The sequence below is a fragment of the Pyxicephalus adspersus genome, chromosome 2 (assembly GCF_032062135.1).
Source record: "Pyxicephalus adspersus chromosome 2, UCB_Pads_2.0, whole genome shotgun sequence".
NCBI classification, from domain to species: Eukaryota; Metazoa; Chordata; class Amphibia; order Anura; family Pyxicephalidae; genus Pyxicephalus; species Pyxicephalus adspersus.
Genome location: NC_092859.1, coordinates 3,808,970 through 3,825,706, shown reverse-complemented (window position 1 = coordinate 3,825,706; position 16,737 = coordinate 3,808,970). Strand labels below are relative to the sequence as shown.

The window sequence follows — 16,737 nt, the reverse complement described above, 5'->3', positions numbered from 1 at the left end:
TGTACAAACCACATGAAGATTCAGCCCTAGTATAGGTCAGCTGATGGAGGAGAAAACTCCTCCGCCTCTTCCTTCCTCTGTTGTACCCTCCAACATTTCCTTGGGGTAATGGAAAGTACCACCACTGATACAAAGATCTAGCAAACCATACTGGGCCTCCTTAGCTGTCAGTCTTTAATTCCAACAACAGTCAGAAATCCACAAAGATAATGTTGAAACCTCAGCCCTTGAAACATCTATTCCCCAATCTCTAGTAGAAACCCACACCCTTTAGACTTTTCCCTACCAGTTGCTGAAGATAGCCAACCTCACATCAAGGGTGAGTTTGGATATGTTTCTTGAGTTTTCTTCTGTACCAGCTAGTGAAACCATTTATCTTCTGCTAAAGAATGGCCTGTGCACCCAGTGGTAAGTACACCATTATCTTTATCAGAAAACCATCTATACCCTCTATGTTAAAGTGGACAGATTGTGTTCCTTACCTGGAAAAGACTGTCAGTTGCATGGAACAAATGATCAGGAAAGTGACCACCAGGAAATGGTCAGGAAAATATAAGCAAAGATGATATATATCATTTATTGGACACTGGGTCAAATCTGTTGATGGTTGTAAGAATGCACCAAGTGGTACACCAATGGAGCTGACACCAACTTAGGTTTCTACCAACTTACCAATCTAGGTTTCCAGTGGACAGGGATGGACATTTTACTAGTAGAGGGGCATTATCACTGCAAATGAACCACCCCTGCCATCAGCAGCTGCGTCTCTACTTTCCAGATTCTCTGGCCTGAATTTTCTATGAAATTCATACTCACTGAATTTTGTTTATTTTTTCTGTTTTGAAAAAGAATGCCTAAAACCTAATTTAAAAAAGACAAAACAGAACAATAGGAACAACACCAAAAAGCAGCAAAAAAATCCAACTATTCAAGTCCATGCCTTGGAGTAGGAAGGAAAAGTACAGCTGAGTGCTGGAAATGCCAGACGCGGCCAATGCGGAGCTAAATCTTATGAGTGGCCCGCCGCTGAAACTCCCTTTTCATTGAAATAGCGCCGCTACTAAAATTCCTGGCATTACTTGTGTCTTTAAAACAGTCCAATGCGGGGCCATGCATAGACAGAGAGCCCGCTGGTCTATAGACGCGAATGATGCCGGGAATTGTAGTAGCGGCGCTATTTCAATGCAGCGACGGGCTAGCTGCATTTCATATTTAGGATTCCTTTGGGGGCCAAAGAAAAGGACGTTGGGGGCCAGAGTTTGACACCCCTGTTCTAAAGCAAGACCTTTTGTTCTAGGATGAGGGCACTTTAGTACAAGCAATGGTGGTCTGAATATCACCTAATAATATAGGAGGACCTATAATGTTGTTATAAACATGCCTGGGGGAGGACCTGCAATGTTAGCAATGTAAATGTTGGGAGGATAAAGGTAAGAGAACCTTTATTGTTACTATAGACAGGATAGTGGTGAGAGGTGGGTTTACTATACATAATTAAACAAGGTTTTAGTAAATCTATTTAAAAAAAGGAGAACATATATGTAGCTCTGTGGTTTCTAAAGCATGCAGTATGCTCTAACCACAACCTTATTGTATCCTGGCTTTTACCTTTTGATTCTGCTCTGCTTTTGCACTTTCCTACATACCCCCAGACCTGGCCACAAAGTAGGGGGGGTGTGGGTCTCATTCTCTCAAGATCCTCCCTACCCCACCCTCTCTCATTTTTACTTTATTTGAAATGTATTCCATCCGTCTTTTCCACACCCCACCCGCTATTGTTACTGTTCTACTGTTACTGTTTTGCCACATTCCGGACCTGGTCAATGGCAGAGAGATATAGACCTCGACCTCAAGCTATTCTTCATCTACCTTATGTCCCTTACCAACCCCCACTCTCTCTAAAATCAAATCTCCAGAACAAGTTGCCCCTGCTACCTTCCGCTACCCGTGCGAAACCCAACTTTGGCACAACAATCACACCAAGCATCTACAAAATGGAGTGGAAATGGAGGAAATATGACCTCAGTGATAACTTCTTTGACTGCAAAGCTACAGTCCAACACCTTAACACTGCAGTCACTGTAGCCAAGCATAATTAGTTGTCTAATTATATTTCCTTTCAACCATCCAACTCACGCAGCCTCTTCACAATTGACTACTTCAAAGATGAAATCATAAAAATCCGACATGATGTCTCTGCTCACCGGGCTACTCCAACCATATCCACCCCTTCCACCTGTAAATCCTCATGTCACGGATAACAGGGAGGGGAGGGAAACAGAAAGGTTATACTCAGGACTAGGCCTCCAATGGCTAGGGAAAAGGGAATGGTCACCCCTTGCAGACACCCTAACCTAGCCCTAACTCATAACAGTATGAATACACCCTGATGGTGGGAATACTCATACATAGGAACCTAGGCCCTAGTGGCCCTGCATAGCCCTAGGAGTAGTGACTGGCTTGAGACTACTGGTTCCTTCCTTTATGAACGAACCAGTGTCTCCCTAAGGCCCAGTAAACAACAAAGGAAAAACAAAACACCAAAACATCAAAAGTAATTCAACTTATCTTAATAGCAGATATATAAGCAGGAATTCTGGATAGGACAACACACCAGCTATTCACACCCCAGCAGTGGATATCAACCGCATAGCATGAAGTGTGAGGCCAGACTAAATGGAGGAGCAGTAATGACCACCAGCTGCACCTGATACAAGGGGAGTGCTCATTACAAACAACAACACAGAAACAAGTAAAAACAAATAGACTGTCAGATAACCTCACATGCAGCTTGTCTCACAGATCTTCTAACTTCCGTCACGGAAGGGACCATGACACCTCAATAACCTCCTTCAGCTCTGTTGGTCTGAAATTTTCTACTCACCATCTAGTCCCTGTCTGCTTGACCCAATTCCCTCAGATTCACTCCGTGCCCATTACTTCACCCTGGCTCCCGCACTAACCAAACTCTTTAACCTCTCCCTTTCCCTTTCCCTAGTATATACCCATCCGCTTTCAAACATGCCATAATTCTCCCTATCCTGATGAAACCCTCACTAGACCCCTCCATACCTTCTAACTACTTTTAATAACTTCTATACCTACCAACCTATCTCCCGTATGTTTCCAAACTTCTTGAGCGATTTGTCAATTTAAAACGCACTAACTACCTGAACACCAACTACTATCTGCTAAGGTGGCCAATGATCTTATCAGAGCTATGTCTTAAGTCAACTTTTTTCTCCTCCTCCTAGACCTTTCCTCTGACACTGTTGATCTCCCTCTTCCAATACAAATCCTGCCTTCCATTGGTATCAGTAACACTGCTCCCTCTTGGTTTACTTCCTACCTGTCTGACCGCTCCTTTCAAGTTTATTTCAATGGTAATCCCTCCTCTTCTACTTTCCTCCCTGTTGGTGTCCCCCAAGGATCAGTCTTTGGACCAGTTCTCTTTCTAACTGTTTACCACTATTAGTCATCCCTCTCCTCAGGCTTGGAGGCACCTTTGATTTCACCCCCCACATTCAAAACATTTCCAGGTCCTGTCACTTTCACCTGATCAACATGCCCAAATCTGCCTTTACCTGTCCTCAGAGACCACTAAACTCTTTGCACATGTTCTTAACTGCTTCAAAGGAAAGGCAAATATACCTAGGTATTGTACTTGTAATATGCTAATATTATGTTTTTATTTTCCAGACTCATACAGTTGGGTTAATTACTTATTTAGCGATTCAAACAGTCATTGGCGTGTGACCAGGCTTGTCCCAACAATATATTTCGTTGTGTTCTTTGTGGCTCTTCCTCTCAATATCATGGCGATCATCATGTTCTTGGTGAAAATAAAGGTCCAGAAGCCAGCAGTGGTGTACATGCTGAACCTCGCTGTTGCAGATGTCTTCTTCATCAGTATTCTGCCTTTTCATATTGTGTACCGATTCTCAGGATCTATCTGGCTCATCGGGGATGTAATGTGTCGCTTCGTCACAGCGGCATTCTACTGTAACATGTACTGCTCCATCCTGCTCATGACAAGTATCAGTGTGGACCGGTTCCTGGCGGTGGTCTACCCGGTGCAGTCTCTGCCTTGGCGCACATTAAACCGAGCCTGGCTGGTGTGTTGCGCCATTTGGGTCATCTCGTTGGCCAGTGTTATCACTTTTCTCATAAAAATGCAATCCTTAACATTGTATGAACTAGGTATTACACTGTGTCATGATGGTTACTTCTTTAGGAATGATTTTAATTACTATTGTGATTATTTCACCTCTGTAATCTCACTTTTCTTCATTTTGCCATTATTCATTACAGCGTTCTGTTACATTGGAATCATCCGCAGTCTCAGCAGATCAAAATTTGATCGCACACATAGCAGATCCCGAGCTATCATCTTAGCCATAATTGTGCTGTGTGTGTTTGTCCTTTGTTTTGGCCCCACCAATGTCATCCATTTAAATCACAATCTGACAATGTTAAAGTATAATGAATATACTTTTTATATTCCCTACACGCTTTGTGCCAGTATCAGCAGTATAAACTGTTGTCTGGATCCTCTCATCTATTATTTTGCCTCTTCCCAGTGTCGGAGATACGTCTACAGCTTGCTGCGCTGTAATAAAGATTATCGTCCACCAGTAGAACAAAAATGTAAACATCAGTCACCAGAGAAGATTTATTGTGTTCAGTTCACCAGGAGTGAATTTTAACATGGCTCCCATTAATTTTCTCAAAAATGTTTTATTACCCTCAATAGGTTCTGCAATGCTTAATGATTCGGGCTCTCTGTGCCTCCCAGAAAAGCTGGCTGTCCAATGTTCTATAGAACATAGAGTTACAGTAACATCACCCTCACCTTTAGAAGTTCCAGAAACCCTTCCTTTATTTGTTCCTTTTAACTTTAGACTCACTTTTACCTGAATTGGGATGTTTTTATTTTGCACATTATTTCACATCATTATCATTATGTATAAATAAAATGATTAGGCTTAACATTGGGTTTCTATTCCAGCTCACTTGAAGCTTCAGAGTCAGTTACCTTATATAAGTCGATGTAAACCTGAAATGGATAATAATTTGTTTGCTAAATCATATTTTGTTTTTTCAATATAGTATGTATTTTTTCCATTGTTGTGCGTCTTGTACATCTGTGTTCCCGGTCTGCTGCAGAAAGCATTTGTTGATAAATGCTTTATATTGTTTGAATATTTATCCATTCATCTGTATATATAATTGTTTTTGAATATGTATGATAACGAGTCACCCATTTTGGTATATTATCATATCAATATATTATTTTTCTATGCATTAGGATATGATTACATTTTATTTGTACTAAGCAAATCTTCGTAGTATATGCCTTCCTCTATAGTTTATATCTACTCAAGTCTCCTGATCCCCTGAGAAAGCCATTGGTTTGGCAAAACGTGTCAGGAAATTATTGACGAAACTTAGGTTTAAGTACAACTCTTTGATGTACTCTGATTTGTTATATCTTTGATTAACACTTTCTCACATGTATGTCTTAATATTCATTTGCTATACTCCATACCTATATAGTTCATATGTATTGTGATATGTACCTATGAAGTAATACACTTTCAATTCAACAATACCTCACTATTGTCTTTTTTTCAAAGAACATAGAAACAAACACTTTAATGACACACAAATAATAAGCCAACAAAAGCCTATCTTTTTCTTCTTTCCTTCTTATTGTTTATTACACATTTCAGGCTTGGCAAGATAGAACCATTCTTGCAAGGGCATAGTGAGCAATGGATCCCCTTCCTTCCATTTGTTATTTGCTGCTGCAGAGTCTTTAAAGCCCTTCCAGCAATCATACCTCCGGATTTTAGGATTCCAGATGGTAAGACACCTGCAATGATATGCAGAACGCATACAGTGTCGTAAGGAAGCGAGTGTAACCACTGGATATCTAGAAATCATAATTAAATAAGGTTTGAGCATATTTGATGAGCATACTTTACACATAAGCTGCCATAAAATACTTCTAACAATTATTATCATTTTGAAAACAAAATCATGTTACGCAGCATTTTACAAAGTCTATAGTCATACCACTAACCGTTCTTCCAAGGGGCTCACATCCAATGTCCATATGCCAATTTTGTGCAATTAACAAAAATTTATTTCATGTTTTAATGTTTTCATTTTGACCCCACTTACTTTTTTTCACTATTATCCAAAAAAAAACCTCAGATATCAACAAAATTCATCAAAACAGCAGTCAGAAATTTAGGAGTGGTGGAACTATTCCATGTCTGAACTATTTATCTTTTTTTAAATAATGTTTGGTGTTTTGTAAAAGGTTTGGTATATAAAATTGAAAAAAAGGTATCAACAAACAATACACCAAAGGAACATATTAAAGGACCTCTGGGATCTACACACCTGCTATGATCATCATGAGGAGCTCTCACCGTCCTTGCTTAAATTTTATTAATTTTACAGGCAATACAAGGAAATGCGACATGCAAAGGCTGAACATCCAAATCTTTTAGGCTGACAGGAACAGAGCTGGAATTCTGTGTGCAGCTGTCACTTTTTTAGCGGGCCAATACGTTACATTTTACATTCTACCTGTTGACATAGTTGGCTGTATTATTACGGCTGAAAAGTAAGACAGCACATAAGGTATACCTAAAGCCAGGGTTGGAACCCCACCAACAGGTCTTGCCTTCCCATTCTTGGCTCTGCAGATTGCAAATGCCCAATTTTCAGGTCACAATTCTCCAGTCGTAGGATTGAGGTCCAGGAGCTCCAAATTGCTCCGTTGGTCCTCACATGTCAATATCACAGTGTAGAATCCAAATCACATCAGGCTTTTGGGATGAAAGATACAATTTTTCAAAGCATTTGAGAGGTAAGATAATGAATAGTCATCTGTACAAGGTCAATTCAGCCTGGAATGGTGATGAACTTCATGACTTCCTGCACAGGACTTCATTAAGGATGGACTAAGGACGTGTTTTGGTCTGGTAAACAAATGACCAGGGTCCAAGAAGAATGAGTGTGAAAGTCCTTTGTGTATGACCCCCTTTCTTCTTCCATGTTTCCCATGTCCCATGTCCTATGTGTAAATAAACAAATCCCTATATTGTGGTCCTTCAATAAAAACAAGGCAACCCGAACATTCTGAGTACATTCACCATAGTTGAATCATAGATCATATTTTATTTAGAAGTTTACATTAGGTATCAGACACATACTTCTAAATAGTAATAACCTCCTAGGATAAACTCTGGTAGCTCATTGGTTAAAATGGTTAGTTTCTTCTTGGCTCAGAGCCCGATTATCTAGTTCAATGACTCTTCACAGTGTGAATGTTAGTTAATTACCTTCAGGAATTTTTTTTTGGAAAGGATAGCAGCCAAAAGAATTTTCTTTGAAATCACCGTCCCAATAAACATATTGGCCGTGGTGAATGTTGGCATGCTATTTACATAACATATGGCTCAATAAGATCATTCTTAATCATTTATTGTTGTAAGTATAGGTATAAGTATTAGGTATAACAAACAGATGTGAAGCTGCAGCTGGTATCAATAACATGTCAAAGCACACATACACTTTTCCGTACCTATGTGTATTCCAATTATATTTAAAGTCTGGGAGAAACTTTTTTGTTGGGACGGCCTAGAACTCCTGTTCGGTTTTTTATCTGGGTTTCTATTGGAAACATTAACCCTCCCTTCCTCTTCTGATGACAATGTTTTACCAGACAGGAAGTATGGGCAAATTTCTTTAATAGGGACTCAGATAGCAGACAAAACACAATAAGGGTTTTAATCATTTCCACCTCTCTTCTAGAATAAGGTGTTTGGTTTGCCACATATTTAGGTGAACTTTTGTTCTGCCCATTGAAGTAACATGTTGACATTCATAGCAACCTTACAGTAGTTTATACCTTTCCTACCAATACTGTTTCATTTGCTGGTGGGATTGAGGAGAAAACCCCAGTTTGAGGACCTGGAACCTGCACAGGCTAAGCATGCTTGTCCCTTACTGGTGACAGTGCTGGGTGCCACTAAGAGCCCTTTAGAATATTCACGTGGTGTTACGGGTCTGCACTATTGGCATTGCTTAGAGTCTCCACCACTAGTCACATTTTTTCTCCTTCTTACTTATCGCAATCCTCAGACAGAGAATATCAACAGTTATGCTTAGAGTCTACACCATGAGTCACATTGCTTCTTATTCTTACCTAGCACCATCTTCAGACAAAAGTACATCAGTGCTGCTTAGAACCTCCACCATTAGTCACATTTCTTGTCCTTTTAGTACTTTTCGCAATACTCAGACCTAAGAAAAATTATAGTACTGCTTAGAGCAGGGGTCGGCAAAGTTTTATGACCACTAGGCCATTTATGGGGTGGGCAGGAGCACACTAGGCCGGACCCGCCCTAATGGCTCTGCCCACCACCAGGCAACGCCCCCTGAAGTGAGATTCCTCTCCTCCATATACATTGCGAAGGAGAGGGATTTACCTTCAGGGAGCTTTCCCTATTTACTGCGGCGGTGGAAGTATCAACGCAGGCCACGGTAAATAGGGGAGCAACTGCAAGGGGGCGGCACCGGAGCTCCAACGGCTCCGGCTCCGGAAGTTCCTAATGGCCCCTGGCCGATCTGCCGCCAACCCACGACTCCGGAGCCACAGGTTGCCGGCCGACATTAGGCCGGAACGGCCATGGGGCTTTAGGCTGGAACAAACTATTGGCTAGGCCGTATCTAGCCTAAAGGCTGGAGTTTGCCGACCCCTGGCTTAGAGCCTCCACCACTAGTCACATGTCTTTCTATTCTTACTTTTCCCAGTCCTCAGACTTCACATTTCTTCTCATTCTTACTTTTCACAATCTTTAAGCAGTACTAAATTTATAATTAGGTCTAGAGTCTGCACCATGAGTCACATTGCTTCTTATTCTTACTTATCACCACCCTAAGGCAAAAGTACATCAGTGCTGCTTAGAACCCGCACCACTAGTCACATTTCTTCTCATTCCTTCTTATCATATTCCTTGGACATGATAATATTCATAGTGCTGCTTAGAGCCTCCACCGTGAGTCACATTGCTTCCTATTCCGACTTATCTCCATTCTCAGACAAAAGTACCTCAGTCCTGCTTAGAACCTCCACCACTTGTCACCACTTGTCATATGGACACCACTTGTCATATCGACACTTGCGACATTTCTTCTCATTCTTAGTATTGCTTACAGCCTCCACAATGAGTCACATTGCTTCTAATTCCTACTCTATCCATAGGATTGAGTTCATCCACAATATTGTTTAGAGTCTCCACCTCTAGTTACATTGACTACTTACCACCATCCTTAGGCCCGGGAGTGGTTATACCTTTCCTACCAATACTGTTTCATTTGCTGGTGGGATTGAGGAGAAAACCCCAGTTTGAGGACCTGGAACCTGCACAGGCTAAGCATGCTCGTCCCTTACTGGTGACAGTGCTGGGTGCCTGAGAAAACAAGTCCTCCAAGAGCCCTTTAGAATATATAACTTGGTGTTACGGGTCTGCACTATTCTCATTGCTTAGAGTCTCCACCACTAGCCACATTTCTTCTCATTCTTACTTATCGCAATCCTCAGACAGAGAATATCAACAGTTCTGTCTAGAGTCTACACCATGAGTCACATAGCTTCTTATTCTTACCTAGCACCATCCTCAGACAAAAGTACATCAGTGCTGCTTAGAACCTCCACCATTAGTCACATTTCTTGTCCTTCTTACTTTTCACAATACTCAGACCTAAGAATAATTATAGTACTGCTTTAGTTTTATGACCACTAGGCCATTTATGGGGTGGGCAGGAGCACACTAGGCCGAACCCGCCTTAATGGCTCTGCCCACCACCAGGCAATGCCCCCTGAAGTGAAATTCCTCTTCTCCATATGCATTGCGGAGGAGAGGTATTTACCTTCAGGGAGCTTTCCCTATTTACCGCGGCGGTGGAAGTATCAACGCAGGCCGCGGTAAATAGGGGAGCAACTGCAAGGGGGCGGCACCGGAGCTCCAACAGCTCCGGAAGTTCCTAACGCCCCCTGGCCGATCTGCCGCCAACCCACGACTCCGGAGCCACGGGTTGCCGGCTGGCATTAGGCCGGAACGGCCATGAGGCTTTAGGCTGTAACAAACTATTGGCTAGGCCGTATCTAGCCTAAAGGTTTGCCGACCCCTGGCTTAGAGCCTCCACCACTAGTCACATTTCTTTCTATTCTTACTTTTCCCAATCCTCAGACCAAGAATAGTTTTAGTACTGCTTAGAGTAGGGGTGTCGAACTAAATCAGAGAAGGGGCCAAAATCTAAAATTCAGCCTAAATCGCAGGCCGAATGGTTTACTGAACAGTCATAAACTGACAATGTTAACCAGAAATGTGAATTTAAAATGAGTGGAACAATCTTTTCCTTAACAGTGCTGTGGGATAGCTTGATTTGGCAGATGGGGTGAAGAAAAAAAAAGTCAGTCAATAAATGCCTGGCTGGGTACAGATAGCAGATTCTGTTGCGATTTTTATGCCTGCACTTTATGCCAGGAACTGGCAGCTTCTGCTGTGTATTTTTTATGCCTGCACAGTCACACTCTCCTCTGCTCTCCTCCCCCCCCCCTGCACAACCACATCAATGCCTGACTACATAGATAGCAAGTACGGCCGGCGAGATCATAAGCCTCCTTGCAAGTACGGCGTGCAGTGATGACAGCGCGGTGCGGGCCACATTGCAAGGTCTGGCGGGCCGGATTTGGCCCGCGGGCCTTGTGTTTGACATGTGTGGCTTAGAGCCTCCACCACTAGTCACGTTTCTTCTCATTCTTCCTTTTCACAATCTTTAAGCAGTACTAAATGTATTATTAGGTCTGGAGTCTACACCATGAGTCACATTGCTTCGTATTCCTACTTATCACCACCCTAAGGTAAAAGTACATCAGTGCTGCTTAGAACCTCCACCACTAGTCACATTTCTTCTCATTCCTTCTTATCATAATCCTTGGACATGATAACATTCACAGTGCTGCTTAGAGCCTCCACCATGAGTCACATTGCTTCCTATTCAGACTTATCTCCATTCTCAGACAAAAGTACCTCAGTGCTTCTTAGAACCTCCACCACTTGTCACATTTTCTCTCATTCTTAGTATTGCTTACAGCCTCCACAATGAGTCACATTGCTTCTAATTCCTACTCTATCCATAGGATTGAGTTCATCCACAATATTTTTTAGAGTCTCCACCTCTAGTTACATTGACTACTTACCACCATCCTTAGGCCCGGGAGTGGACCCTGTAATCAGTGCTACTCAGAGCCTTCACCACTAGTCACATGGTTCAACCCCTTTTTGAATTACTGTCTTCTGATTAGCCGTAGTTAGAACTGTCCTAATCAGTCTTTTTTGACCCCTTTACCATAAGGGAACCTTTGAAATAGCTTTCAGGTCTTCAGGGAACCCCTTCTATAATTACTATATCCACACCTCACAGTACATTAGTGTGGTGGTCAGTGGGAAGAATTCCTCTTACATTGCTGGCCATTGGGAAGAATGTCACCCTTACAGATAGCCAAAAAGATCACTGGTGTCAGTTAAACTGACCTGGGACTAAAAAATTGCTCATTGCACAGGAACCCCCTAGCATCCTGTGAGGAAACATTAAGGTTCCATGGAACCCTGGTTGAGAAACACTAGTCCAGAGTTTTACTTTACCAATCAGATTGTTACCCATTCCCTCAAGTGTCATCGTGTTCCTAATAAGATTGCATAATGCTCCATAATATGAAAATTATAAATCACAGTAGAAGTACCTCCAGTGGATCATGCCAGGTCACTTAAGTGGAATGATCCTGTGTTTGTCTCGATGTAGACTTCCATCATGTGGCTGCTGCTTTTCAAATTAAATATATAAATTGTGTTTGTCTATAAAAGCCCCACCCAGGGTTATGAGTACAGTGTTGTAATTTGCACACATAGCTCAGTGTCTACATGTAGATAACTGCTCCAATTTTAAAGAATGTACACACCTTTCTTCTGAAAAACTCTCCCGTCATTAGCTGCATCAGTTGATCTTCCATCAAGAGACAAACCTTTATGCTCCCTACACTAAATATCACAACTTGTTATAATATGTTGGACTCTAAACTTTTTAAAGGCTTTTTTTTAATCTTTCATTCCTAATCTTATTATTTTGTTACAACAACAACAACAAGTTACAACAACATGTTACATTGGAACCATCTGCAATCTATGTCTGCCACACGTTGACCACAATAATCGAAGATCTCGAGCCATCTACCTGACAGCGGTTGTACTTTTTGCATTTGTTATTAGCTTTGGTCCAACCAATATCCTCTTTTTAATTTCCTACCTGCAGATGTTTAGGTACAGAAATTATTGAATTTTGCCTACATCCTCTCCCCTAGTATGAGCAGCATCAGCTGTTGTCGTAATCCTCTTGTCTTTGGGGTAGAAGAAGCGATAGGTGGAGGTACAAAGGAGCACTGTTGGTGATCAAAAAGCGATATGACTAGTGGTGGAAGCTCTAAACAATAATGTTGATGTACTCCAGTCTGAGGATGGTGAAAAGTAAGAATAAGAAGCAGTGTGTCTTATGGTAGAGCCTCCAATCAGCACTGTTATTATTCTCATGTCTGAGGTTTGTGCTAAGCAGGAATGAGAAGAAATGTGACTAGTGGTGGAGAATCTAAGCAGCACTGTTGATATTCTTAGGTCTGAGGTTTGAACTAAGTAGGAATGAGAAGAAATGTGACTTGTGGTGGAGGATCCAAGCAGCACTGTTGATGTTCTTATGTGAAGAGGATGAAAGTAAGGATAAGAAGCAATACGAATAGTTGTGCCCAGACCTAAAACAGCATTCTAAAGACCTCTGAGCTTTTGAAGTGCAAATGGCCTGTTTTTTTTGCCTACATATAACTTCTGCATTCCCCATGCAAGGAGAAGTAACCCTCTAGTTTTCAATCTCAGCAAACATCAGCAAACAAATACCTTGGTTGACCATTAACCAAGTGGAAAATATTACCTTGTCAGGTTGCTGTCCCCTGATAAGCCTCAAAAAGCACTGTCTAGGGTTTCACTTAAAAAAATAGATTGTTGTCTGGTTCCTGGGTGACATCACAGCCCTTTTAGAGAAGCATAACAAGGACATAGACATAGCAGTGGACAAGGAATTTAATTCTACAAAAAAAATATTATTAAAAACAGTACCTCTGCTTGATCATACCAGGTGCCTTGAGGCCATCTTGTGTTCTTCTCCATGTAGACTTTTATCATGTGGTTAATATTTATTAAATATTTCATTTTTGTATGGCGTACCATTACACCCAAGTCAAACCTTGGAACTGAACTTTTATATAATTCCCCAACTTGATCTAGGGTACAAGCAGAACAACTATGTGATATCCTTTAAACACCCTGAATGGCCATTCCCCTATAACCAAAAAATCATATAGGTCATAAATGTTGGAGATGAGTCAGTCAACGCCTCATCGCCAACATCTCCATCATTTCTTGATTCCACTAGATATTTATAATATAAAAAAAAACTTCATATTATGGGCACGGATGGGACACACAAAGAAATATCCATTACAGATACAGTGCAACAAATATGTTCTTAACTCTCTCATTTCTATATAATAATAAACAGGTTTTTCTGGTCAGTCCAAAAACATTTCCAGCCCAGTTTGGAACATCACAAAACAATAATATTGATAAGGGAGTGTACATCATTCTTAGTAGGTATTTTGGTACAGGAAAAATACATTTCTATCAGAATTAACTTTTTTGGCACATATTTGTCCTGCTAATGTTAATCTCTAGTAGGGGTTGGATCAAATCCCTAAGCCCCCCAACTATAAGACCCCAGAAGTTCTCAGGGCAAGATTAAGATAAAGTTGTCCAAAAAAAAACAGTTCCCTGCAGTATATACAGAAACTGAAGTCCCAACCTCCTTCGTATGCCAAAGAGAGCCAAGGAAGTATGCCAAAAAAAGTTGAAGCCTTCCTCCAAATACAGATAGCCAACCTAGGTCAAGGATCAAGGTGAAGGATCCCCATCACCTTATGGATAATGCCATGGTGTGGGTGTTAAAGTCTAGAGATGAATTCATCATAATAAAGACCTTCTTAATAAAACAACAACAGAAACCAAGACATTTTTGGGAAATGAAATTGAAACATTGATGATATGGAAATTGATTTGGCACCTTGAATGTAGCCTATGCCTTTCTATAGGAGTTCCAACCTTGGTTACGAGCGCAGTGTTATATTTACATATATAGCTTAGTGACTACACATAAATAATTGCTTATAAAGAATGTACACACCTTTCTTCTGAAAAACTCTCCCATCATTACCGGTATCAATTCATGCTTCTTGTGCTTCGTGCTCAGCCTGCTGCAGAGATGGACGTCTGTCTACCTCTCCTTCTTCTACATGTGGTCACCTTGGTCTGCCCAGTGGATTGTAGCAGTGATAAAGAGAGTAAGTACCAAGAGATCTTAGGTCTAACTATAATAGATCAACAAACTTTATTAACAGCTATGTTATAACAATCAGCTCCTACCTCATAAATGCTTAAACATCATTAATAAATTTCCATTTTTATCTTAACAAAATAAATCTGAAATTAAAATTGAAATAATTTGGCAACAACTATTAGTTACTCCATAAATGCGGAGAAAACAGACAATATAAGGAGAGAAAATTGCTAGGAGTCTCCTTTTCGAGGTCCAAATATTCTGCAGAAAAGTATCTAGAATAGGATTAGGAATGTATCATGGAGGTGATATGTTTCCAATTGGGGACTTGTCAGGTAACAGAGCAGCTTCAGGTGATGGGACTAGTAAAGGTTTTAAAGATCTCTAAAGAAGAAGTCTAATTCTTTTTAGCAGCAATTGGTGGTGTTGGTTGATGATAACAATGGCAATGGTTTTATGATGGTCTGTCTATGCCCTGGCTTTGAGAGTGGGGGCAGAAAGTTTATCCAATCCTATTTAATCTCATAAACATGTGGTGCATGTGTTGAAGGGATCAACAGAATTAAATATTTATTCTAGGAATATGGTACATGAAAGAACTTTAATTACAAACTGGAAAAATTCAGGGTATTGGTCCTGTCTGAAGGGTACCACCAATACATTAGGTGATTGGTTGGACCATGGAGCAGTTGAAATAGGTCATGGCTATCCTGTCCTTTTTTTATAAAGTTGGAATTTCGATGATAGTCCACTTTCGCATTCTCTCAGGGGTGGAAGTCTTGTATTTTTAACAGATCTTTCTCTTTGGAACCTTTTCTGCTTATTGGAGCTGCTGGTTATATTTGTTTCTTGTTTCTAATTTAAGCCCATATGTTTTTTTTTCCAGGTATGAATCATTTATTGACCCTAGACAACAATACCTCATCCTACATGGAATATAACATTTCTTCAAACAATAATACGATCTCACTCAGCAGTTGGTGGCTGACATGGTTCCTACCCTGGTTCTGTGTCGTTGTGTTCATTTTGTCACTTCCTCTCAATAACATGGCAATCTTCATTTTCTTAGTGAAGATGAAGGTCAGGAAGCCTGCAGTGGTGTACATGCTGAACCTCGCCTCTTCAGACGTTATCTATATTTGCACATGGCTCTTTCGCATCGTCTACAGATTCTTGGGAAACAACTGGCTTATTGGAGAAGGAATGTGTCGATTTGTCATGGCCAGTTTATACTGCAACAAATATGGCTCCATCTTGCTTATGATGAGTATCAGCGTGGAGCGGTTTCTGGCCATAGTCTACCCAATGCGGTCTCTCTCCTGGCGCACAGTTAAACGAGCCTGGCTGGTTTGCGGCATCATCTGGATAATCTCAATGGCGAGCGTTGTGCCTCTTCTCATCAACAGACAAACTTTTATGCTCCCTGCACAAAATATCACAACTTGTTATGATGTGTTGGACTCTAAAGTTTTTAATGGCTTTTTTTTTAAATATTTCATTCCTTATCTTATTATTTTCTTCATCTTACCTTTAATTGTTACAACAACATGTTACATTGGAACTATCTGCAATCTATGTCTGCCACATATTGGCCGCACGCTCCACAGATCTCGAGCCATCTACCTGACAGCGGTTGTGCTTTTTGTATTCGTTATTAGCTTTGGTCCAAGCAATATCCTATTTTTAATTCACTACCTGCAGATGTTTAGGTACAGGGATGACTCTCTGAATTTTGCCTACATCCTTACTGCTAATTTGAGCAGCATCCGGTGTTGTCTTAATCCTCTTATCTACTATTACGCATCGTCTCAGTTACAGCCATACATCGGCACCTTGATATGTTGTAAGAGAAAAGTCAGGAACAGAAGTATTGAAGTTGCCCTGGTGATACCCTGAAATGATGTTCAGTATAACCAATGCACAATATAACCAACATATAAATATATGGCATGGGTTTGCCTATGTGCAGCATGCTTATAAATGAGCGGGGTCTTCTACTTGGGAGCTTTGGAAGGAAATGGAAGAATCAACCTTAACATCACATTCTGTTTATGCCATGGGTAAATTCCACAATATTAAGTTAGCCATACCATAGTCATGAGGAAGAGGTATATTTGCTATAAAGTGTGCCATTAAGTCATTAAAAGACCAAATGCCCCAGTTCGCACCATCAAGGACTTTGTAAAACTTAGACACCCTTTTGTTATCGTGACTTCTACC

At 40.9% G+C, this 16,737-nt stretch overlaps 2 protein-coding genes across 2 annotated transcripts; both read left to right on the top strand.

Moving 5' to 3' along the window:
- Positions 1–921: 921 nt before the first annotated feature.
- On the top strand, positions 922–5,611 carry LOC140322704 (proteinase-activated receptor 1-like). The gene has a single exon (XM_072399274.1). It carries the CDS (start codon positions 3,672–3,674, stop codon positions 4,704–4,706), a length of 1,035 nt encoding a protein of 344 aa, XP_072255375.1. The 5' UTR covers positions 922–3,671; the 3' UTR covers positions 4,707–5,611.
- An 8,795-nt stretch (positions 5,612–14,406) lies between these two features.
- On the top strand, positions 14,407–16,413 carry LOC140322150 (proteinase-activated receptor 1-like). The gene is made up of 2 exons (XM_072398764.1): positions 14,407–14,521; positions 15,404–16,413. The coding sequence occupies exons 1-2, from the start codon at positions 14,407–14,409 to the stop codon at positions 16,411–16,413; spliced, it is 1,125 nt and encodes a 374-aa protein (XP_072254865.1).
- Positions 16,414–16,737: the final 324 nt, after the last annotated feature.